At 36.2% G+C, this 25,141-nt stretch overlaps 2 protein-coding genes across 8 annotated transcripts; both read left to right on the forward strand.

Annotated features, from left to right (window-relative positions):
• On the forward strand, window positions 1-14,381 carry LOC121758940 (membrane-bound O-acyltransferase gup1). 4 transcript variants are annotated; one of them, XM_042154377.1, is made up of 22 exons: window positions 1-122; window positions 1,131-1,230; window positions 2,846-2,893; window positions 6,940-7,051; window positions 7,169-7,224; window positions 7,438-7,619; window positions 7,718-7,766; window positions 7,882-7,985; window positions 8,091-8,155; window positions 8,667-8,737; window positions 9,284-9,340; window positions 9,459-9,572; window positions 10,064-10,188; window positions 10,268-10,319; window positions 11,423-11,485; window positions 11,585-11,694; window positions 11,783-11,875; window positions 11,969-12,050; window positions 13,373-13,450; window positions 13,878-13,953; window positions 14,021-14,070; window positions 14,145-14,381. In XM_042154377.1, the coding sequence occupies exons 3-22, from the start codon at window positions 2,861-2,863 to the stop codon at window positions 14,193-14,195; spliced, it is 1,623 nt and encodes a 540-aa protein (XP_042010311.1). In that variant the 5' UTR covers window positions 1-122; window positions 1,131-1,230; window positions 2,846-2,860; the 3' UTR covers window positions 14,196-14,381. The 4 variants fall into 4 exon arrangements, with proteins under 4 accessions (XP_042010311.1, XP_042010310.1, XP_042010313.1 ...); XM_042154376.1 differs by having other exon boundaries at window positions 3-122; window positions 9,281-9,340; XM_042154379.1 differs by lacking the exons at window positions 1-122; window positions 1,131-1,230; window positions 2,846-2,893 and adding an exon at window positions 5,929-6,084 and having other exon boundaries at window positions 9,281-9,340.
• A 1,480-nt stretch (window positions 14,382-15,861) lies between these two features.
• On the forward strand, window positions 15,862-24,311 carry LOC121758656 (nuclear pore complex protein NUP98A-like). 4 transcript variants are annotated; one of them, XM_042154033.1, is made up of 16 exons: window positions 15,862-16,037; window positions 16,610-16,810; window positions 16,935-17,084; window positions 17,181-17,381; window positions 17,477-17,653; window positions 17,749-17,949; window positions 19,419-19,619; window positions 19,732-19,899; window positions 19,992-20,120; window positions 20,208-20,627; window positions 20,736-20,930; window positions 21,974-22,123; window positions 22,199-22,256; window positions 22,984-23,080; window positions 23,179-23,299; window positions 23,637-24,311. In XM_042154033.1, the coding sequence occupies exons 1-16, from the start codon at window positions 16,016-16,018 to the stop codon at window positions 24,212-24,214; spliced, it is 3,069 nt and encodes a 1,022-aa protein (XP_042009967.1). In that variant the 5' UTR covers window positions 15,862-16,015; the 3' UTR covers window positions 24,215-24,311. The 4 variants fall into 4 exon arrangements, with proteins under 4 accessions (XP_042009967.1, XP_042009969.1, XP_042009968.1 ...); XM_042154035.1 differs by having other exon boundaries at window positions 23,185-23,299; XM_042154034.1 differs by having other exon boundaries at window positions 20,739-20,930.
• Window positions 24,312-25,141: the final 830 nt, after the last annotated feature.

Below are 25,141 nucleotides of genomic sequence, written 5' to 3' on the forward strand. Positions count from 1 at the left end.
TCTTCTCCTCTACAAAAAAATCGGCAGCCACCTCTCTCAAATCACCATGGCTATTTCCTCTCACATTTTCTTAAGTTTATCGGCGAATCGAACATGTAACCGCGTAAACGTTAAGAAATCAAGTAAGGTCTTTCTTCCTATACTATTTTTATAGCATGAAATTCAATATATATATTAAGGTTGGAAATCTGAAAATTTCGAGCTCCATAGGTGTTGGTGCATAAATGGTTTTATGTTCGATTAATTGTCGAATACATAGCGTATAGACGTCGTATGCCACGTTTTGATGGATAATTTCAAAGTTAAATTACCATGGTATGAACTTGATGTTGAGATTGAAAATACACCTTAGGGTTTGTGGTTTTAGTAGTTAGATGCTCAAGTTAGATGAAATTTATGATTAAACATGAATTGAAATAGAATTGGATCATCAAGGTTTAATCCCCTGTTTTTTAGTGACATGCTCCGAATTGTTTGGCATGAGTAGAATAGTGGAAACTTTGGTTTAACAATTTCTATAATAACTATGATGAGTCTAGAGGATCCCTGATTTTTATGGAGAATTTAGGAGTTCTTTTACTATGTGTATAAATTGTTATAACAATACAGCTACGAACTGTCAAAATTCTGGTACTTTGTCATATATTGGTATGTGTTATCCGAAATATTCAGGGTATTTAAGGTCGATGAAAACTTGATTGCATAATTTCTAAATTAACTATAAGGTGTGTAGTTGTTCTCTAAATTTTATGACGAATTAAAGAGTACAAATATCATTTATAAAAATTGTTTAGAAACTGCTGCCGGAAATGGTCTGATTTTTGGTAGTCTGTGGGAAAACGAGAATATCTCTTAAACTATTAGGAATCTTTGAATGAATTTTATTGGATTATAAACCAGACTTCATTGGGTATTTAAAAATATTATGGTAAGTCTCTAAATCCTTCCGTATGAATATAGAAGTTTTATGACGAATCAGTCCAATGCAGTTGTTATATTAGAAAGTTAAAGAATAAGAAGATATTAAGTTAATATAGCAAATTAATTTATTTAGATGATTTAATGATGAAAACATGATCATGGGTAAATATGAGTTATTGATTGCTATGCTATTTATATTATGCATAAAGGCGAAGGAGCCTATAGCGTGTTTTGAACACAAAAGGAATGGACCTAGAAGATAGCGAAGGGTAGGAAGGTGAAATAGGCTTATATTCATAAGCCTGTGAGGTAGCGTATCCTCTCTATGGTTTTTGATTCCTTTGGCTGAGATGATGTGTGCTATAATGTGATTATATGTGAGATGTTAATTAAATAATGTGCTTAAATATTTTTATGGTTTAATATGTGGATTATTATGATACTAATTCATTTTGATATGAATGATCTGCGGAAAAATGGTACGAATATGAATAAAAGACATTGGATATGATATGCAATGAAATGTAATAAATTATGAAGATCTGAATAGTGTGATATATGTCTGAATAGATTATGAAAAGATATCTGAATGTATATGAAAAAGAAGTTATCTGATAAGTAGAGCCTGAATAAAATGAAACAAGAGAATATTATATAAAGGTTATAAAAGCATATACTAAAAGTTTAGAATGTCTGTGAATTCGATAAGAACGATTATCTGAAGTGATTTTTGGAAATGGAATAAATGTGAGAGAAAAGAGATTTGAAATAAGAATATGAAATAAAACGTCCCGTTTGCTTGGTCATACGTGTTGGGTACAATTGGCATGCCATAGGACAGCAGCGCTGCATTATATGTGATCACTCGTCTTCTGGATAACCGAAGCGAGGATCGTCTGTTATCTGATGGGCCCCTATATGATCTGTCTGATCTGCACCCTCATGGGTGGTCTGATTATCTGTCTGCACCCTAATGGGTGGTCTGAATTATCTGTCTACACCCTCATGGGTGGTCTGATTATCTGATATGCACCCTATGGGTGGTCTGTGCGAAGTCCTCTCGAGGACAAAATCCGTGTCTGCATCTGATTCTGTTTCTGATCTGGTCCGTGTACCCTACCTGAAACCAAGCAGATATAGGGGTTATATGATAAGATAATATAAAATAATATCTGATGACTTCTGAATAAGAATATGTAATCTGTTACGTATAAAATAATATCTGATGACTGGTGAATAAAGTTCTGTTATATGTGATAATATAATAAGATAAGATGAAATAATATCTGATGACTTTTGAATAAAGAATCTGTAATATGTGATCTGTGATATTTAATAAGATAAGATAAAATAATATCTGACGACTTCTGAATAAAGGATCTGTAATTTGTGATCTGTGATATTTATAAGACAAAGATAAAATAATATCTGATGGCTTGTGAATAATAATATGTGATGGATAAATAATATTTGATGACGTGGGAATAAGGATCTGTGATATGTGATATGTGATTTGTGAAATATGATATATGATATGATTGTTGATCGGACCTCACGCGGAAGAAATGATATATTATGTTGATCGGTCCCCGCTCGGGGTAATTAACACGGAAAAATAGTATATGAAAATAAATGATAAAAGGAGAAAAATGTGATACGAAATAATATATGACGATATGTGAAATATCTGAAGAGACATAAGTAAGAATATATGAAAAGGTTGTATGATGAAAATACATATAAGTTTGATATAGTGATATTGTAAGTAATTTTTGGAAATTTGTGAAATTAAAATGAAAACCAGCAAAAGATTAAAAATGAAATAATGTAGTTACTATTGTCTTAGCTGAGAGGGTCGGATTCTGTAGTTTGGATATTGCTACTGGGCTTTCGAGCTCACTCCCCCTCTTTTCCCCCCCTGCAGGTTGGAGTTGATCTTATGTCAGTGGTGTTGCGCAGCTTTGCATCTTTGGTGAGTCACTGGTGGTCAACTTGGTTTAGTAGTCGTGGCATGTTGTGTAATAGTTTAATCTTTAATCTTCCGTTGGATAAATGTTATGTTTTTAATTGTGCTTTTAAGCTAAAAAGAAAAAAGGAAAATTTCAGCACGGGTTTTCGATACTGAAACGTGACATCACTTATTCGGTGGGTTTACCTACCGGTTAAGGGGTGTTACACGCCAACATCATTGACGCTTTTTGTAACACACCAACCGGAAGGGCGAGTCAATACAAAATGTCTGTTTTTCGTGGCTAAAATCTCCAACGGAATCGTCCAAGTATAACACGCCAATGTAGTTGGCGTCTTTTCATAAAGGCGCCAACAGCATTGGCATTTTTTATAACACGCCAACCGGAAGGGCGAGTCAATACAGAATGCCTGTTTTTCGTGTCTAAAATCTCGAGCAGAAATCGCCAAGTATAAAACGCCAACACAGTTGGCTTTTTTCAAAAAAGACGCCAACATCATTGGCGGTGTTTATAACACTCCAACCGGAAGGGCGAGTCAATACAGAATGGCTGTCTTTCGTGGATGAAATCTTGAGCAGAATTGCCCCAAGTATAAAATTATGCACAAACTATATGTTCAGTCCAATACTCCACTCCAGTATGTTCAGTCCAATAAATAAGCAAAACTATTTGTTAAAAAGTTACAATGATCAACTCAATAAACAAGCAAAATTATAAATATTAAAACGTTCAACTTAATAAATAAACAAAAAATAGCAAAGTAATGTTCACAGGTCTCGCCTTTTCCGCATAAACAGACCACGGATTCCCTTCCCGATTCTGGAGGTAGGGATTCTAGACGGAGGAGTATCTTGAACTACGGCATTCTCTAAATTAATACCAAAAACGTCGTCTCTCACAGAAGACTGTGGTGGAGATTGGTGGACACTGAGACCGATATCTTCACCTGTACCACCAGTGTGGCTGACAGAGCGACGACCCCGAACGACAGATCTTGGTGGAGGTGGAGCCATAAAATCGACATCGGACTCATCACCCAACTGAGTATCCATCCTTGCCGATGACGACTCTCCACCAACATTCTTCTTTCCACGCCGCTTCCCTTTTTGCCGCACGGGCATGTCAATGTCCAGCTCAGAGCGCTGGGAAGGACGGTTGTCCATCGTCTCAACTTCCCCAGATATCTGGAGACCATCTTCAACCATCCTCGAAAGGGTGAACAAATCCGACCGTCCTGCCATGTCTTGCTCCCTAAGAAATTGTCGTATTTTGTGAAGCGTCTCCACCTACAATTCTCAATGTTAATTACATTTCATCATATGAATTTAAATAATGATTAGTGGTTTCAACGTAGAAGAATGGAATTTTATTACCGGAGGCGTTCGGAATTAACAGACCACCAAGTAATAGCAGACAATAAACACGGGCGTGTTGAACGTATATGTACTGGTCGTGGTCATCATTCAACTCAACCCTCAGTTGTTTTGATAAACTCGTCTGCTTCCAAACCAGTTCTTTCAGCTCAACAGTATCTGGTATAAAGCCAAGAAAATCCAGACACGCTTGCGTCCAATAGCCGACATCCTTACTGGGGATATAACCCGTCACAGCTTCCCCGTCAACTTTGAGGCCCCATAAGACCTCCACGTCTTCCAAAGTCACTGTCGCTTCACCGACTGGAAAGTGAAACGTGTGAGTCTCTGGCCTCCATCGTTCAATTAATGCGGTGATAAGATGGTGGTCAATGTCTTTCGGTTGACCACACCTCAACATCCCGCCAAACCCCATCTCATCAATTACAGCCAAAACACGCGGATGTATGGGAACATCCCAAATGATTCCTTCGTACCTTCTGCAGCGTACATCTTCTGATGACACTCCTGCCCATATGTTATTCGAGACGTGTTGTCTCTGCAGATATAATACGGAAGGGTCCTCAGGACCACATAAGAGTCTTCGGCGAGCAGTTGAAGATGATGTCATAGTTCACCTACACAACATTCACAATTCAAAACATTAACGTTTTTAACTATAACAATTTTAACTAAACAACAAATATCAATTCACCTACGTCAATTCATCAATTTAACTACATCAATTTAACTGCAAAACATTAACAATTTTACCTAAACAACATACATCAACCTAAACAATTTCAATAATTTATACCCTAACTAAACACCAACATCTAAACTATTAATCCACAATAATGCTATTCAAACAAGCCAATATGCTTAATAATAATTAAACAATTCAAACTAAACAATATACATCAATAATCCACAAATTCACTTAAACCCTAACAATGCAACATCAATTTCAACTCAATTCACAACCCATTACAAACCCTAGCTTACTATCCAACAATTACTCTAATAATGTAAAATATAAGCATACTAACCGAAAAAATATACGAATTTGGGGAAAACAAGCACCGATTGATGAATGGAGGGCGAAATCACGGAGAGGAGGGCGAAATTGCTACGAAAGGGGCGCTGCTTTGGATGAGTTTTCGCGAAGTGTGTGGTTGGCGTTTATTCGCGATCTGGATGAGGCGACTATATGATTCTGTGTAAACACGCCACTCGTGTTGGCGTCTTTACTCTCTAATTATAACACGCCAACCTAGATGGCGTCTTTACCAAAAGACGCAATTCGTTTCGGTGTTTCTTATTTCCTAAACACGCCAACCTTAGAAGCGTTTTTCAATTAAACACGCCAACTTGAGTGGCGTGTTTTATTTAAACTGTATTTGGAGAAAATACGGGTGAAATACGAAGACAGTATAAAACGTCATCCACGCTGGTGTATTTACTTAAAGATATATTAACTTAAAATAAAGAATATAGAGTAAGTAAGTATAAAAATATATTTACATATAAGAACTAATTAAATTAAGTATTTGTAATATTATAAACAACCAAAAAAAATATTTGTACAACAAATAAGAATTTACATTTTGTGGACAGATGAAAATGAAAAATGTCAAACTCTCTCTAAAATATGCATTATATTTTGGGTTTGTAAACACTGCCGTGCTTCGCCAGTTTGTCCTCGAGCTTCGTGCCTGGCTGCCGACCTCGGCCCGCCATTGTTCTCCATTCGTGTCTCCCATTGTTTAAACTCTCCGCTTAAACCTCACGATTTTGACCTCCCATTGTTCTCCATTCGTGTCTCTTTCACGAATTTTGTGGTAAAGTTTGTTTCTTTTTTGGATATGGATCTTTGATTTTTGTTTTTTTGCTGAACAATTGCTGCTGTTTTGGGTTTTCTGTTTCTGGATTATACTCGATGACGATGGTTCAGTTTGAATTTTCAATAAATATAAATTCAATATCTTGGGTTAGGTATCCCTCTCAAGAAGCAGGATTTCGATGCTAATTAAGTTTGAATTTTTTATATCTTACATCTTAGGTCTTCTTTTAATGAGTAATAGCTCTTGAAAATTTGGACCCTCTCTTTAATTTTTGCTACGCTTCAATAAAAAATAAAATTTTCAGAAAATCAATCATGATAATGCAGATTCAATTAAAGGTGTAATAATAGCTCTTGAAAATTTGGACCCTCTCTTTAAATTTTGCTACGCTGTAATCAAAAATAAAATTTTCAGTAAATCAATCATAATAATGCAGATTCAATTAAAGGTGTGTGTATGTATAGGTGTTTTATCTTGTTTGATAAGCTAGTGTTTCATTGGATCAATTTTTTGTCCAATAATATCGGCCTCTTTTCTGTCCAATATTGCCATTTTTAAATGACCAAAAGGGTAAACAAAATAACTTTGCATTTTCCCGCCAAAAAGGACAAATAAGTCTTTTCATTAAACTTGCCCTTTAGATTATGATAGATAACTAATAAGGTATATTAATCAATTTGAAAATTGTTTTTCGATTTCCCGAATCGAAGTGAGAGGGTGAAGAATCGAAATTATACGCTGCCCGTCGGTCTCGACGTCGCCGGCGGCTAGACTTTACTGAAAAATACTAAAATTTTGGAATATTGATTCTGGAGTTGCCAAAATTGAAGTTGCGATTGAACGATGAAGCAGACAGCAGGGATGAAAAGCAGTTCCTGGAAGCGGAAGGAGCTCTTCGTTCTCGTCCCATACGCCGTCGTTTTCTATGCCATCGTCATTCGTCGTTCTCTTCAGCTCTCCCATGGTAGTACTCCCGCACCGCTCACTCTTCTGTTTATTGTTTATGCCTATGAATTTCTTCTGTTTTTCCTCCCCTCTTAGGGCTGCTGATGTTGTACATTTCTGATAATTCTTACCACAGATCACCATGCAAAGCTATATGGTTTGCGCCCTGGTTGGATCTTCGGTCGCTTCACTGTACGTTATCTTTTCTTCCGTGATGATCCGTGGTTGCAAATGATATTTCGCTGTAGCACTTCATTTACTGCCAATGCATTTTCCTGGTGATTAAATTTGTGATGCTTGTTCTTATCGAACTGACGCAGTAGTAGGCAGTTGCAATTTCTTCTTGTTTGCGTCTTTCTACTTTTGTTGGAGATTAGTAAAGTTCATGTCCATCTTTTCGAGCAGGATGCTACAGATGCACAATGGAGAAATTTCAGGCAGAACTTACCAATTCTCACCGGTGTGTTTGGTATCTTTACATTGGTTGCTAATATCATCAAAAGATCATTTTCTTTGAGGGCGAAGGGAATGTCGTTCTACTGGATTGTGGTTTCTTTGGCATATTTATTTTACCTACACGAAGCCTGGTAATATATCAATATGTCAGAATGAAAGACATGTTTTGATGCTTTGAGCTGATGTAATTGTTCTAGTAACAATTTTCCTTTTCTTTCCTATACTGCAGCATCTTATTTATATTTGGTATTGCTTCAGCCAACTTTTTCCTTGTAAAGGTCTGTTTCCTTCTTTCTCATTAAGTGTGGATACATTTCAACTTTTTTAGGACCCCTCGTCCTATCAGAGTAAGCTTCTAATGCTCTCATGTTCACCACATATTTGCTTATGCAGATACTTGGAAGGACAAAATACTTCTTATATGGGCTCTGGGTTTTTAACTTATCATTTCTTTTATGTAATCGCATCTATGAGGGATATCAATTCTCTAGTTTTGGGTAAGGTTTCTTTTGGCTTCGATGTCTCTTATATTACCACATTTATTGCTAAAACTGAAGTGCTTGTACTAATAGTTATGTTATGTTATGTTTATCTTGGTGAAGAGAACACTGGGCTTATTTGGATGACTTCCGCGGCACCTTCAGATGGCATATCTGCTTTAATTTTGGTAAACTTCTCTTGATATCTATGAGTTGGCTATATAAATATCGAATAAAAAGATCCAGTTAGGATCAATCTAAACCCTCCCATAATGTATATGACTTAGAATGCCCTTTTAGATTTCAACAGCGTCCTTGTGTGAGTTTGATATGTACACTCATGTCATTTTCGAGTGTATGTTTCTCCTTGGTCTTTTATTTTATTTATTGATGTGTCTTTATTGCTCTGTGACTGACAATGAAAAATGAATATTAGGGACATTAGTCATTAGCCTACAATGAGATGGAAACAGTCTGAACAATTTTATTGAATTTCATATTTCTGTTTTCAATGTAAACAGTGGATTCCTTTTCAGATTTACTCCTCTATGAGAGCAGAAAATAGCTCCATCTTTTATCTCTGTGAAAAGGGATATAGATATATATTTTTATTTGCTCATTGTGTGGGTCTTATATTGGCCATTACTTTTCCACCGTCTGTCATATTTACTATATTTCTCATTTTTCTTATTTTTCCAGTTGTTTTGCGTATGATAAGCTTTGGTCATGATTACCATTGGACTGATCAATACACTAGTGTTGATGACAAGGTATGGTTTTTAGTACCAAATTTCTGGCCATATAAGCCCCCAAAGTCTTAGTTTCTGGTTGATTGTCTGGTAAATGTTAATTCAACCTTATCCTCCCTTCTGTTTTGTTGCTTTGTGTGTGTGACTGAAAACTTGAATATCAGCTGTAACCTAAATGTCGAATGTGGTAATGTGATATATGAACCGAAAAACATCTTCTGGTGATATTTGAATGGAAATACTATTTTTTTCACTGTACTTTCAACACTTTTGTGTGATTCAATTGTATTGTGGAACTCGAAAGTCCATGAACTACTGCTGCAAATCATGAATGCATATGTATTGATGTCAAGCATGTGCATTGAGCTTTGAGGATTGATACTGGTAGTTTCATGCTTGTTTCGTTACTTATTAAAATAAAATTAGTTGTATGTCGCATTAATGTCTTGTTGGAAGCTGCGGGTAATTACTTTTTGGTCTAGCTCAGTTGAAAAAGGTTGAAATTTACTTTTAATAAATGCTTTTTTGGATCTTTTTGTGCTTTAAGATTTTTTTGTATTGTAGAAGCATATTCAGCGGTGTGACCATTGTTCAACTGGCAAGACATGCTACCTGGTCTTACAGGTTAGCCATTTGTCTTAATTCTCAACTACCAAACATTAGACGTTTTGCAATATTAGTTCAATTTAAACATCTTAGTTATTTTTATTTTTTCTGATTGCTGCATTCGTTATTTTTCCAGGAAAGAAGAGTAACAAATGACAAGTTCTCATTTCCAATATACTTGTGCTATTTGGTTTATGCTCCTCTTTACATTGCTGGACCAATCATTACCTTCAATGCATTTGCTTCACAGGTTTGCTTGTGCCATTCGCCTTAACTTAAAGAGGTTTTAGATTGCTAAAAAATAACACTAAGTTCGGTTTGTATTCTGTCTATAGTCTATACCTTCATACATTATGTTCCAGTTGAATAATTTTATGTGAATCTCCATTGTGTTTTCACTTGTTGGCAATGGGGTCCATGTTACATAGTGATTTGTAATCTGTCATTAAAATGTTCCTTCATACACTTTCCCCCTTGTTAAAGTTTAACTAGAAGTGGAGGATGCTGATGCTTAACAAAAGAGTAACATAATTGGTTACAACTGTAACAATGCCAAATTCTCCTTTGACACATGATGAACACATCCACCATTTTATTGATCCTTTCGATCTCTCCTGTATCACCTATGTTAAATCTTAATATTACCAAAATAATACATTATGTTTTATGCACAAACCATATTACTATTATGAATATTTTCTTTAGAAGGTATTTAGAAATATCTTCTCAAATCTGTGGCAGTTGGATTCTCCCCAGAACATATACTCATCTCGAGAAGTTGCTTGGTATGGATTCCGATGGGTATTTTGTCTTTCACTAATGGAATTCATGACACAGTTCTTTTACTATAATGCCTTTGCTATTAGGTAACTATTTTAAATTTATAGCTATTAATAACATTAATGTTTAAAACATCATATATTGAGATTGGATTACTGTCTGCAGTGGTTTGTGGAAACAATTGTCTCCAATGGACATCTTTATCATTGGATATGGAGTAAGTTCTGTTCTTAATGTACTTTGGTTCTCCTAAAACTGAAAGCAGTTCGTTCTACTGCTCTGAATCTTACTATCATATTAGTCTTTGTAATTGTGAAATGTGGAAAAAATCTATTTTTTTAACTAATGAAATGTGAAAACTCACTTAGCTTGATTTTAATATGAATTTAATCATGAGCTTCTCATTCTTGAAAGTTGAGTAGCATCCAACTTAGAAGTGGGCCTGAGGGGTTCATAGAACAACATCAGAAACATATTTTAAACCTTTTTTTAGTACTCCCCCAGTCCCATAATAGATGTCACACTTTCCTTTTTAGTTTGTCCCACAAAAGATATCAAATATCCTTTTTTGGAAAAAGTTTTGTCTCACATTATTATAAATATACATTCTCTCTCTCCACTTAACAAACAAAACATCTCCTAAAATCTTGTGCCATTACCCAATCGTGTCATCTATTATGTGACGGAGTGAGTACAATTCAAGATATTTCCTAGCACATACATACATAACTAGATGAACTCCATCATGGAATGAGTAGTCCTTATTGGTATGTATTAATCATCACTTCATGATTGTAGATTTGTAGTATTAATAGTGGTTTCCTTCAATTCCTCCATTTGGATTAAAACATGTGATATCATCCCTTTTAAAGAAAGCATAAATATTACTACTTCCTCCGTCCAACAAAATAGACCATACTAGGTTGTGAGTTTTGTGACCGAGGTTCTAATAAATTTTTGGTAGATTTTATTGTGACTGGATAAGGGGGCGCACTTTAAAAAAAAAGAGAAGGGTACCCGCTTTATTAAATAGAATGTGTTGTGAGTGGAGAAATGGTTGGCCATGTCATATGTGTGTTAGAGTTGAAAGTCAGTGGAAAAAGTGGGTTTAAAAGAGAGGAAATTGTGTCAAAAAATGTCAAAGATTAAATGTGCACTAATTTGTGGCACACCCCATAAAAGCAAAGTGTGCACTATTTAGTGGGACGGAGGGGGACTATACTAGGATTTTGCGTTTACATCGAATTATAATATCCGATAAGTACTTTCTTGCATGTCAGAGCATAATGTTGTATCTGCACTGTACATTGATCCAAACAGGTTCTAAACTTCATGTGGCTAAAATTTTTACTGATCTGGCGCTACTTCCGGTTCTGGTCACTGGTAGGCCTTCTTGAAAAATATTTGGTTCTTATTAATGCTGATTCCTGGGTTTTGGCACATTTGGCATATTGAATGCTAATGACCAGTGTATCGATGTAGATTAATGGCATTGTACCTCCAGAGAATATGCCGAGGTGCATAAACAATTGCCACAATTTGGAAAGTTTTTGGAAAAACTGGCATGCTTCATTCAACAAGTGGCTTGTTAGGTACACTTTTTTTTGACACATTGTATCCCAGTTATTTTTGCAATTTATTATTCTGCCATGTGACATTGTGCAACCATACTTTTATTAGGTATGTTTATATACCTCTTGGGGGTTCCCAGAAGAAGCTGCTGAATGTTTGGGTTGTCTTCACCTTTGTAGCTGTGTGGCATGATCTAGAGTGGTACATTAGCCTATCAAAAGTTTTCCAAAGCGTAATATTGTGCTCTACTGTCACAGCCCAGTTATTATCATGAATTTTTTCCCTTTATTTCAGGAAGCTTCTTTCTTGGGCGTGGTTGACATGTGTATTTTTTATACCAGAAATGCTGATAAAATCAGCAGCTAGCGCCTTTCAGGTATCTGTATATTTTCATCTCTATTTCTGTTTCCATCCTGATAGAAACAAGGTGGATGAATAGTACATGTAGAGAAATAAACTGAAATAGCAAGTAATGAGTTCCCAGGAAAAATCCTGACTAGCAAATTGTCAAATTCTCAGTAACAGTCCAATATGATGCCCTACTGACATGATGAACTAATAAAATGGCCCTCACCTTGTCAGACTAATGGCCCATTCTACTATTAATTCAAGAGAATGTAAACTAGCTGAAACAAAGAATTTAAAAACCTAAGGACTAATTAAGTAGAAAGGTTCCCATGTAAACAGGCTTCAATAATCTCTTGTGCTGGCATCCTTCTCTTCTGTGACGATGATAGACAATGAAGTTATCGCACACCTTGTGTAATAGTGTGTCACTTTAGATCAAAATGAAAATATGTTTAACTATCAGGTATAAAAAGTTCTTTCACAGGATTATAAATGAAAAGGAGCTCACATGATGTGAGGACTACTGATCCTATATTAGAATGAAATAACAAAGAAAACAAATCTTCAATGGAAAGAGTACACCTGAGGCCCAACTGTAGCTGAAGTAATTCCATGCACAAGATTTGGGAAAGAGAAAGAAAAGGGCTCTGGCACTGGCAAAATGACCTGTCTCTGAATATTCAGAGCATTTAGTCGTGTTGCTATTTTATTCAGCAAAAAGAAAGAAATTCACAATTTCAAAATATTAAAGTTAAATTGAAATTCTTATAGAGCCTGTTTAGGATGGGATTTTCTTTAACTTTCCCTATCTTAGTTATGAAACTGAGCATGAGTACTTTTTACTGATTCAGAACCGATGTGAAATTTCCATCTGCATAAGTATTAATAATTAATGATCAACTCTTTCACTGCTCGTTATTTCATTTTTCTTTATTCTTCACTAGGAGTCCAATTACTCAACATTTGGTGTATGTAGTGCTTATAAATTCAAGACAGTATAGTTTCTTACAGTTAACTTGGATATGATGATTAGACATCAAGTAACTGCAATTGCTACCTAATCGAATTTAGATACTCATTAAGAGGGGAAAATAGGGTTTTATATAATATGAAGTCCTCAAAAAGTATCATGATATAGTAAGTAGCCTTCCCATGGAAACTGCCACCAAGTTAAATTCCTCAAATCTATAATTTCTGGTTAGGCTTGTATATTTCAGACATTGTTCTACAAGATGTTGGCATATTGGATTTATTTAAATAACGTATGTATATGCACTCAATATAACATGTGAACCGTCACCTAAACTCCCACTGATTCTCATTATTTATTCTCTGCCGTATTGATTTCAGGCTGAGGGAGCTTTTGGGGAATTTATTTTTCGTGAACTCCGTGCTGCTGCTGGTGCAGTAACAATTACTTGCCTGATGGTTTGTTTTCAGCTAACTCATTCGAAAACTTATCATGCTACAACCTTTCTCCTGTAAAATCAAATGGTGCTAGTATTTCTTATATTGCAGCTGATTTGGCAAAGTTTTTTTTGGAGGGGGGGGGAGTCATTTGTATTTAGATATTGTTTCTTTACGGGTGGCATTCTCATATGCACGTTATTTTTCTTTCATACAACTTGTTTTACTTGCCAGTTTTTCAATTTAAAGTAGAAGTTGATGATTGTTATCGCTTGGGATTAGAATATAACTGCATGCTAGAACACTGTCGTAACAGATTACCATCGTAACATTGTACATAGACCATATACCTGAAGGAACTAGATTTGACAAATCAATCAATACTCTTTTCTGGGTATGAATGATTCTGATGTTAAGAATCTGAAGGCAGTAGTGTCGTCTACTGCAGGTGGCTAATCTTGTCGGGTTTGTGATTGGCCCATCAGGCATTAATTGGTTGGTTTCTGGGTTCCTTCAGGAAGGAGGTTTGTCTCTTTACTTTGATCTCATGGTTTATATGTTTCGGTGCTTGTTACATTTTATTTGTTTCAGGTCTGCTCACACTCGGTGGCTTGCTAGTTTCATTTTACGTCGGAACTAAGGTATGGTTAATACATATTTTTATGAAATCCTCAGTTTGTTGGTGCAAATTATTGATTCCAAATGTAATGCACAGCTTATGTTTCACATCGCTGATGCTAAGCAAAGGAAGGACAAGAGTAGATGATATGAAGGTTTGTTTCTTGGGCCCAAATATAACAAATTGGGACCCTAACATATCATGAATTTTCTGCGCAATTTCTTTGATATAGGAGAAAAATATCAAAATTCCCTTGTGGAAATGCTCTTTAAAGCTGCAAAGCACACTGTATCACTATTCTTTCATGAATATCGTACAGTTATATTTTCATAATAGGTTATCTATATGACACAATGTTACCAAAAAAACAGTGTGGTTGCAATGGTAATAGAAATTAGTAAAGAACTTGGATTAATAAATTTTAATCAGGTGTGGATGTCCTCACGCGATGAGGTGTTTTGCATTTTCGATGTAGCACCAAATGTAGTAGGTGATCTCCACTGGTTTTTACATGGCCCATACTTTTGGGACGATAAATGGACATGATACGATTGATTAAGATTGTTAAATATTAACCTATATGATCAATGTCCTGATTAAAATTTTGAAATCTAATCATAATACTTGCGTCTGCCAGCCAAATAAAATTATTATCCATTTTAAGGCTTACTAAAAGAATATTTATACACAAACTTAGGGGAGGTCTCCTATTGGATCTCTTGCATGGTGTGCACCCGAAAACTTTTTTGGTCTATGTATCACTAATATTTTCAATTCGCTTTCAATTATATTTCTTGGATTTTTCAATTCGCTTTCAATTATATTTCTTAAAATCCAAGTTAGGTCAAATAGTGATAAATTATAAGGGACGGAGAGTAAGATTCTTAGCAATCATGGATCATTATAGTAATCGGGTCAAAATGACTTCATTCTGTTTGATCGGGAATTTTTTAACAATTTCTTCAAAAAGAAAAAAACGAATTGATTTCATAAATTAGGTGTACAGAATTACAAACCATAATGTTATGGCCTAGGGATGTCAATCCAACCCGAAACCCGTGGGTTGGCCTAAATAGCCTGGTAAAATTAGTGGGTTAGGACTGTAATTTTGTAACCCGAATACAAAACAGGTTAAACGGATTGGGGGTCGGCCCGACGGGTTGCAACCTTTTAATTAAAAAATATTAAGTTTTAGCGGTTTTTTATATTTTTGAATTTCATGTGACACAATCATTAGTCTTCTTTATCTCATCCTTATTCTACACTTTTCCACTCTATCCCATCCCACACTATCAACTTTCAAATTCCACCTTGGCTCATTATTCCCTCGTTCCATTATCTGTCACTACTGTCTTACCACCACCAAAGCCAATCAAGACAAAATTAAGAATTGAACAATCAAAATCTCAATATATTTATCATTAAATAATGATTTATGTAAGATATAATTTTTAATATTCACAAAGAATTAATTATGAACAATGCCAAAATAATGACACGTACACAAGCTTTAATTCAAATTGACTGATTAATTTTGATTTATTTTGTTTATAATGTAGTTGATCAATATGAAAGGTTTTTCTCAAACTATTAGCGGTCTTTCATATTTTTGGGTTAGCCCAAAACCCAGCAGGTTAGAGTTAGGGTCGAAAATTCATGATCCGGAAAATTCATAACCCGAATAGCCCGCATACGAATAGCCCGGCAACCGGAGTGGGTTGATATCCCTATTTAGAACTACATAAAATCAATTGTGCAATACTAATAATTTTGTGATCGACGATCTCACACCCAACCCAAGAAGGCAAGGACCTAAATGAAAAATTGGAAAAAGTTGATGGTCTTTCTCTTCCCATAACCGTTGTCTGCTTAGCTTTGAAAAAAAGCTAAACCCACAGCTTGCTTTATAATCTAATGTCACCTCTCCCGCCATTCTAGAACTACTTTCCACGAAACCTATCGCAACAATGATTTCGCCCAATCATCTTGGTAATCCTTTTTTCTGTTAATTATGATTTAAGAAATTGAATGTGGTGAGGGTTTGCGTATTTTGTTCATTGTTTAAATCATGAATCTTCCTCGTAAATTGTCCGAGATTTGTAGAATATTTTTGAATCTGTAGTAAGAATTATGTGTTTCCAAGCCTTCCTCGTCATGCATTTCCCTTTTATCGGAATAAATCAAACATGCATGCATCCTGTTCTTAAGCATATTCAGACAATTTGAAAATGGAGTACTTTATAATGCACTAGATTAACCTTCCTATTATAGCTTATTTTTCTTATTTATAAGCTTGGATTTGAGAATTCTTTGTTGTATTACCAGTTCTACCGCCTAGTAGTTCTTATCTATTCATTAAATTTAAAACTTCGACTCTTTTTGGTTTTCTAACTTGTGGATTTCGACTAAGGAAGATAGTGCTTAGGTTAAAAAAGGAGAAACCTCTTGCAGCCTGGTTAAGCATGGCTATCGAGAAGTAAATATCGCATAATTGATGAAATGCTCTTCAGTTTACTAAGTGTAGAAGTAATACTTTTTTTATCTGCCTCTCTGTAAATCAGGGTTCAATATATCAACAAAACCTTGGGGTGTTACTGGAATAGAATGTCGAGGAAGTAGAGAAGCACTGTATTCTGAAACACCCGTTGATGTAATCAATAGTGGGCACTCCTCTGGAAAAATCATATCAATATCAGCAATGCCTCATTATCAAAACAAAAGTCATGAAGTGTTGAGGTTTGAGGACTATAAGCTAAAAAAGGGTATGATGTTTTTTTTGTCATATTTTGAGTGAAGTGCATAATTATTTAGAATTGGAAGTTAGTATAATTTTTCAATCTGCCTTTCTCTGTATCTCAATAAAACCTTGGGGTGTTGCTGGAACAGGAAGTAGAGAAGCACCGTATTCTGAAACCTCAGGTGATGTAATCAATAATGGTCACTCATTTGGAAAAATGATATCAATATCAGCAATGCACCATTACCAAAACAAAAGTCATGAAGAGTTGAGGTTTCAGGACTATGAGCTAAAAAAGGGTAAGACGTTTGTTCTTTTCTCATATTTGAGTGAAGTGCATAATTATTTGGAACTGGAAGTAAATATTTTTCAATCTGTTTTTCTCTGTAAATCAGGATTCAACATATCAACAAAACCTTGGGATGTTACTGGAACAGAATGTCGAGGAAGTAGAGAAGCACCGTATTCTGAAACACCAGCTGATGCAATCAATAGTGGGCATTCCTCTGGAAAAATCATATCAATATCAGCAATGCCTCATTACCAAAACAAAAGTCACGAAGAGTTGAGGTTTCAGGACTATGAGTTGCACAAGGGTAAGATGTTTGTTCTTTTCTCATATTTTGAGTGAAGTGCATAATTATTTGGAACCGGAAGTAATATTTTTCAATCTTCTTTTCTCTGTAATCAGGGTTCAACATATCAGCAGAATGTCGAGGAAGTAGAGAATCACCATATTCTGAAACACCAGGTGATGGAATCAATAGTGGGCACTCCCCTGGAAAAGTCATATCAATATCAGCAATGCCTCATTACCAAAACAAAAGTCATGAAGAGTTGAGGTTTCAGGACTATGAGCTGCACAAGGGTAAGATGTTTGTTCTTTTCTCATATTTGAGTGAAGTGCATAATTATTTGGAACTGGAAGTAATATTTTTCAATTTGCTTTTCTCTGTAAATCAGGATTCAACATATCAACAAAACCTTGGGGTGTTACTGGAACAGAACGTCGACGAAGTAGAGAAGCACCATATTCTGAAACACCAGGTGATGGAATCGATAAGGGGCACTCCTCTGGAAAAATCATATCAATATCAGCAATGCCTCATTACCAAAACAAAAGTCATGAAGAGTTGAGGTCTCAGGACTATGAGCTGCACAAGGGTAAGATGTTTGTTCTTTTCTCAGATTTTGAGTGAACTTGATAGAGATCAAGCTAATGATCTCCATTATCTCTTGAGATCATTTTCATTATTGTGGAGATTGATGAAAGATTACCTTAAATGTTGAGGATTTGTTTCCTTGTTTATTTATTTATATGCTGATTCACTTCCCTAGATTAGAGTGCGCAGGAGTCCTATAAATAGATCATCTTTAGAAGAGCTAGATATCTCGGAAAGTAAAGTGTATTAGGACGGTATCAACCGTAGGCCTCTTCGGAGGATTATCTTGGCCTCTTTGGAGGATTGTTCTTCTTTTATATTGAATTCCAGTTCTTGTTTTACTTCCGCCTTTCACTCCATATCAATTTGGTGCGGTGAACGTGGATCGCATCATGGTGAACACTCGGAGCACTGAACTACGTCTTGACAGATTGGAGAAGGCGGTCGCGGACATCAAACTGCAAATGAGCACATTTGATGCCCGGATCTCTAAGTGTATCGATGATGCCTTGGCACCATTCTGGCGGGAGCTGCAGTCTCGTGGCATCACTCGGGAGCGCGTGCAGCACGACTTTTTCACTCTAGATGATCAACATTCATCTCACACCAACAGTACCAAATCCTACAACTTCAACACTGAGCCAACACCACCTTCACTTCCTCCTGCACTTGCTCCGCCCACAACCAGCGCCCTCCTGCAGGAGATACAACCAGCCCAGCAACCCCCCTTAGCTTTCCCACATTTGGATGCACTATCCATCCCTGCAAATCAGCATTTCCGTAAGTTGCCCGTCACCCAATGTAATGTTGCACTTCCACCATCCATTTTGCCTGTAAAATTGCTTGCACACTCCCCGCCCCTGCCCCTGGACATGACAACCGAACATCTCGAGTATGAACAGCTATTTGCAAGCCCAGCAACGAGGATACCCAAGCAATGCATCAATGTTTTTGGTCGTTTTCTCTTGTTCAACATTCTGGATCCTCTTCGAAAGCACGAGTACGAGCCTCCACCGGTCAAAGCAATATGTTTAGGATTCAAATCCAGCCTTGCGGGCAAGGCTGTTTTGACAGTGGGGCAATTGATAGAGATCAAGCTAATGATCTCCATTATCTCTTGAGATCATTTTCATTATTGTGGAGATTGATGAAAGATTACCTTAAATGTTGAGGATTTGTTTCCTTGTTTATTTATTTATATGCTGATTCACTTCCCTAGATTAGAGTGCGCAGGAGTCCTATAAATAGTTCATCTTTAGAAGAGCTAGATATCTCGGAAAGTAAAGTGTATTAGGACGGTATCAACCGTAGGCCTCTTCGGAGGATTATCTTGGCCTCTTTGGAGGATTGTTCTTCTTTTATATTGAATTCCAGTTCTTGTTTTACTTCCGCCTTTCACTCCATATCAGAACTGCATAACATTTGGAGCTGGAAGTAATATTTTTCAATCTTCTGTTCTCTGTAAATCAGGATTCAACATATCAACAAAACCTTGGGGTGTTACTGAAATAGAATGTCGAGGAAGTAGAGAAGCACCGTATTCTGAAACACCAGCTGATGCAATCAATAAGGGGCACTCCTCTGGAAAAATCATATCAATATTAGGAATGCCTTGTTACCAAAACAGAAGTCATGAAGAGTTGAGGTTAGAGGACTCCGAGCTGCAAAAGGGTAAGATGCTTGTCCTTTTCTCATAGGCGAAGTTCATACCTATTTGGAAGTAATATTCTTCAATCTGCCTTATCAGGGCCTTATATCTCAACAAAACCTTGCGGTGTTACAGGAATAGCAGGTCGAGGAAGTAGAGAAGCACCGTATTCTGAAACACCAGAAGGTGATGGAATCAATAGGTGGTGCTCCCCTGGAGAAATCGTATCAATATCAGCAATGCCCCATTACCAAAACAGAAGTCATGAAGAGTTGAGGTTTGAGGACTCTGAACTACAAAAGGGTAAGATGTTTGTTTTTTTTTCTCATATTTTGAGTAAAGTACATATTTATTTGGATGTAATATTTTTCAATCTACCTTCCTCTGTAAATCAGGGTTCTTCCATATCTCTACAAAACCTTGGGCTGTTACTGGAATAGAATGTCGAGGAAGTGGAGAAGTACCATATTCTAAAACACCAGAAGGTGATGGAATCAACACTGGGAACTCTGAGCTACAAAAGGGTAAGATGTTTATTCTTTTCTCATATTTTTAGTGAAGTGCATATTTATTTCGAAATTTATTGCAGACTTACTGATTTTCTCTTGCAGGATCTAGTTTCCCTTGGCAGTATCCATTTAAACAATCAAGCTGTGTTTCTCATCCTCTCACTTCTCCTGTGCCATCAAGTCAGTCATCTTTTGATTCTCTTTGGGGAACGACATTTGGTACATCAACTGCTGCATATGCGAAACCAACATTTGGCAGCACAAGCACGGGTTTTGATCCTTTTCCATTTGGTGGTTCAAGCGCTGTTGGATCTGTTGGTCGAGATCCAAGAACTTGTGCTTTCGGAACATCTAGCACCAACATGTTCAGTGCCACAAACAACTCGACACTTGGTCTTCTCATTACATCGTCAACTATATCTGACACTTCCAACAATTCTGTGTTAAATGCTTTTGGGTTCGGTCATGGTTCGTCTTCTGATTCTGAAAGCAGCAGTATATTTGGAAGTCAGAGTTCTTCTGGTGAGCAAAAGTAGCTGGAATTAGATTCAAATATTATCGCACGAATCAATTTTAGTTTCAGTGTTCTAAATAGATAAACATGCATTATACATGCTTTAATTCTTGCAGCAGGATCCATTGTCACAACTGAAACTAAATATGAAGGAAGTAGGCAAGAATTTTCTGCAACAGAGGTAGTTCCAAGAGAAAATGAAAGAGATGTTTCAAAATTTCAGTCCATTTCTGCAATGCCAATTTACGAACATAAAAGTCACGAGGAGTTGAGGTCAGAGGATTATGGACTATGTAATGCATGTTATAAAGGTAATTATTTAAGCTTGACCTAAGCTGCTCCTGAAGTCTCTTCATTTGATTTTCTAAGTGATACTTGAGTTATCCCCCCTCGTCCCTTTTCTCAGAGATGTGTGATACATTTTTCAGATCATCTTGTCTGTTCACCTTATCTGAACTTGAGAGAAAACGTGACTCCTAGCAACACAATTTCGGCAGCTCCAACTCTCTCCATCTGTGAAGCCCTTGTGTTCCAATGTGCATCACTTGCAACTACAAGCCTTTACCACTACTACAACTCCATTTATGCTTTCATATAGCCCAAATCTTAATCCATCTTTGTTAATCCCTTTTACATAGCCAATCGTTCAAAGAATTTGCCAGTGCCCCGATATATCAACAACATTCACTAGTGTATCCGCCGTGCACTGTCAATTCTCCCTTCCAACTGTTTAACCCTGTTTCTCTGAACTTAAGACAGAAAACTTCATACCTCCAAAAGTTTCTTCCTGAACCGATGTTTGCGGTTCTGCTCAATCACAAGCTTTACCCGTGTTCCGCACTGCAGCTTCTTTGGGACATTTATCTCATACCTGAATATACCTTCTTTAATCCCTTTTACTTAGCTAATGCTTAAGAATTAGTTGTGAATGCCCCAAAGAATCAATAACATTTACCAGTTCATCTTTTGGAACTTTTTCCCTTCACAAAACATTCTGTAACTACCTTATCATCCATAAAGCTGCACCAGTAACCTCATCAAATCTTGGTCCTGTAAAAAAGTTGGAAGGGTCGGGGCTTTCTTTCTTGTTTTCTTGCTGAGATAAGGATATTATATGCCGTGGTTCAGTGTTGCAATATTTATGCATTATTTATGGTTGTATATGATCTGTAGATTGTGCATCTCTGTGGAAATTGTTGTGATCTATTATGAGAAACAAAACCTTGGGGAGTTACTGAAATAGGATGTCAGGGAAGTAGAGAAGCACTTTATTCTGAGACACCAGAATAAATAAGTTGTGAATGCCTAGTAACGAGATTAACTAGTTCATCTGTTGGAACAATTTCCTTCACAGAACCTTCGATCATCTCCTCATCATTCATGAAGTCTACCCCAGTAACATCGTCAGATCCTTGCTCTTCTTTCGCGAATGCATCACAGCCTCAACAGACTGCTGAAAAAGTAGGACCCATTTCAACTAATGACCTGAATACACCATCTCAAGGTAAGTGAACTTTATCTGTGTATTGACCTAAACTTCAGTCATGCAAAAGATTTATTCTTTTCTTCCATTTCAAAGCTTCAAGTGGCCTGCCAATAGTGACCGAGTTTACCAGTCAAAACATCAATGGACCACAGTAAGTTTGACTGACTTCACCACTACAGCTTTCAGTTTTCTATTTATTTCTATAATTTTGTAAAGAGTGAAGCATGATGGTAAAAAAAACAGGGCAATGTAAGAAAATGTGAGGGAAAAGAAAATAAGTAGCAGTGAGGATATTTACATGATTGACATAAACAATGATCCGATAGTGCACAAGCAAATGCAAGCTAAGGATTATATGTCCTATAGAATTTATTGTCATAGTCTGCAAGAAACACCAATAATACTATGTTACTTTATTCATATATATACATATGTTTTAGTCCCTAATACCTATCCATCTCTTAAGATAGACAGAAGGAAATAGTCGTACAACACTCAGTCTAGTTCTTCTGACTAAAAAATATGAAGCATTGTTGCACCTAGCATGAAAGTATCTGATTTTATACATGTAACTCCAGTTTAAAAATTTAGAGTTGTAAAATTTTGCAATAACTGAAGAAGCTACACATGATGAATAATTATTCTTCCCTGTAACATGAAAGCGGTATACTGATGTTCTTTATTTGTTTAGTTAAGAAAACAAAAAAAAAAATTAGATGATGTAATGGTGAGAAGATGGCAAGTAATGTATCAGCGACTTTGCAAATGATGAAAACTTCATTCAAAACACAATATGCCTTTATATTGCCGTCTTTACCTTTCTCTTGATATTCCTGATAGGCTTTCTTTGTTGTTATGTTATTAATTGATGCTGATAGGTACACTCCTTCAAGCAATTCACTTGTGCAGTCTGTGACATCAATACTTCATGGAACACCCACTCAGGAGCCTAATGGTAGAAGCAGTGAGACTAAGGCGAGTCCCCAATTTTCTCATATTTATGCATTGAGGTGCTCAAATTATTGAACTATCTCAAGACCAAAAAGAATGAATCGCATCACAATTCTTGACAGTTGCAGGTGAAGTTTTGCGTTGATGAAGAAGCTAATGGTTCAGTAGCCCCTTTGCTGCCACGGAAGAAGCCCAGAGCTTGGGTCAATATCACCTCACCGTCTCTTTATACGGCTCAAGGCAGTAAGCCTCAATCTAACTATCTAACTATCTTTCTTTCGGCTGCTGATGAGTTATTGCTCTTTAGTGGCTCTGTATCAAAACATTGCACTGGAACTATGAAGCTTATGTAAAAAACTAGAAATCATAAATAAGTACTTATGTTGCTCATCATTAGATTTACAAGACTGCTTCATAACAACTCAAAATAAGATTTTTGATCATCAGCCAACAATGTAAAAGCATGATATTTAACTTGTTATCTTCAATTCCTCATTTCATATTTATGCATTTCCTATGACTATCTCTTGTTATCTTCAACTCCGAAATATCTAAGATCCCGAAAATGCTTAATTTGCAGGCAAAGGTGATGAGGTCAAAGAGAGTTGTAGTTGTGTACAAATTATGGAAATAAATGAAGACATGCATGCCCTACTGAATCAGCACGAAGTTGAAGTCGCTGCAACAACTGAATATGTTTTAGCACTACTGCCAAAGCTTCCCGATGGAGTTGAATATTACACAGAACCTTCACTGCGCAAGCTGGCAGCTAAGGAAATAGCAGAAGCAGGATTCTGCAGGCGTGTGAAGGACTTTGTTGTGGGAAGGAAGGGTCATGGAAGCATCAAGTTTCTTGGAGAAACAGATGTCTGCCATCTCGATGTTGAATCCATTGTGCAGTTGAACAATCGGCAAGTGATCGTTTATCCGAACGGGAGAAAGAAGCCACGAGATGGGGGACAGGGTAACAAGACAGCTGAGGTCAGTCTGCTCAATGTCAAATGCATCAGCAAAAAGACAGGAAAGAAGTATGTTGAAGGGCATCCAGTTGAGAGTTACAAAGAGATGTTGGTCAAAATGATTCGAGAACGTGGAGCGGAGTTTGATTCATATGATCCAGTTGAAGGGGAACTGAAATTTAGGGTTAAACTCTTTTAGCTAGACTTATCTGAATTAGGATCATTTGGTTTCTTAACTGCCTTAGTTTTGTCTACTAGTTAATCTTTGAGTTGCAAAAATGTGAAGGTTGTGAATACATTTGTTTCAGCTATAATTGCTAAATAGTTAGAAAATTAAAAGACAAACTTCAATCAAGACTCGACTTCAGAAGAAATGGAAATAGATGTGAACTTCATTCCATTTCAAAGAAAAATGATGCAACATGTTTGACAATGGATCTATAGGCAAGAATTGTGCAATGTTTTGAAAATAACAGATGATGGTACGTGTGCATTACTTAACAGTGAATTGAATTTTCCATTCATAATAGTCGTCCTCGAATGTATTCAATTAAATATTGAGAAAATTTATTTGGAAGACATTTTCATTTCGTAAAGTTTATTTCAAATTGAGAAGGCATGGATCAGGCTTTGATGTGCAATTCTATTTCTAGGTTTGTTAATTACACAAACATAAAAAAGTCGTCGGGATGAGTTTGAGGCAATATATGATACTACGTCATTCAAATTTTATCTATCCAAATTCTCTATCACATCTAATTTATTTTCTTAATCACATTGTCAACTTCTTATGTTTTGTAAAAAATCACCATAAACTTGGATGAATTATTCTTTTTAGCTATTGATATTGCTCGTCTTTGTATGTTTTAATCTCATTTATTTTTGAATCTGTTTGGAGAGGGAAGGGTCAAGTGTGGACAAAAATTAAGGCTTGGCTTCACATGATAAGGGATATGTCTACTTTTGATCACTTATGATTACTGTGAAATTATCTATCTTCATAGTTAATTCTCAACAAAAATCTAGAGAAATGAAAAGCTAAAAAATTAATATAAACCTGAATTGGGTAATGAAGAATAATAAATCTGATAAATGAAAACTAATACAAAATGGGGTAGAAAAACTG

Source organism: Salvia splendens, chromosome 12 (genome assembly GCF_004379255.2).
Source record: "Salvia splendens isolate huo1 chromosome 12, SspV2, whole genome shotgun sequence".
Taxonomy (NCBI): domain Eukaryota; kingdom Viridiplantae; phylum Streptophyta; class Magnoliopsida; order Lamiales; family Lamiaceae; genus Salvia; species Salvia splendens.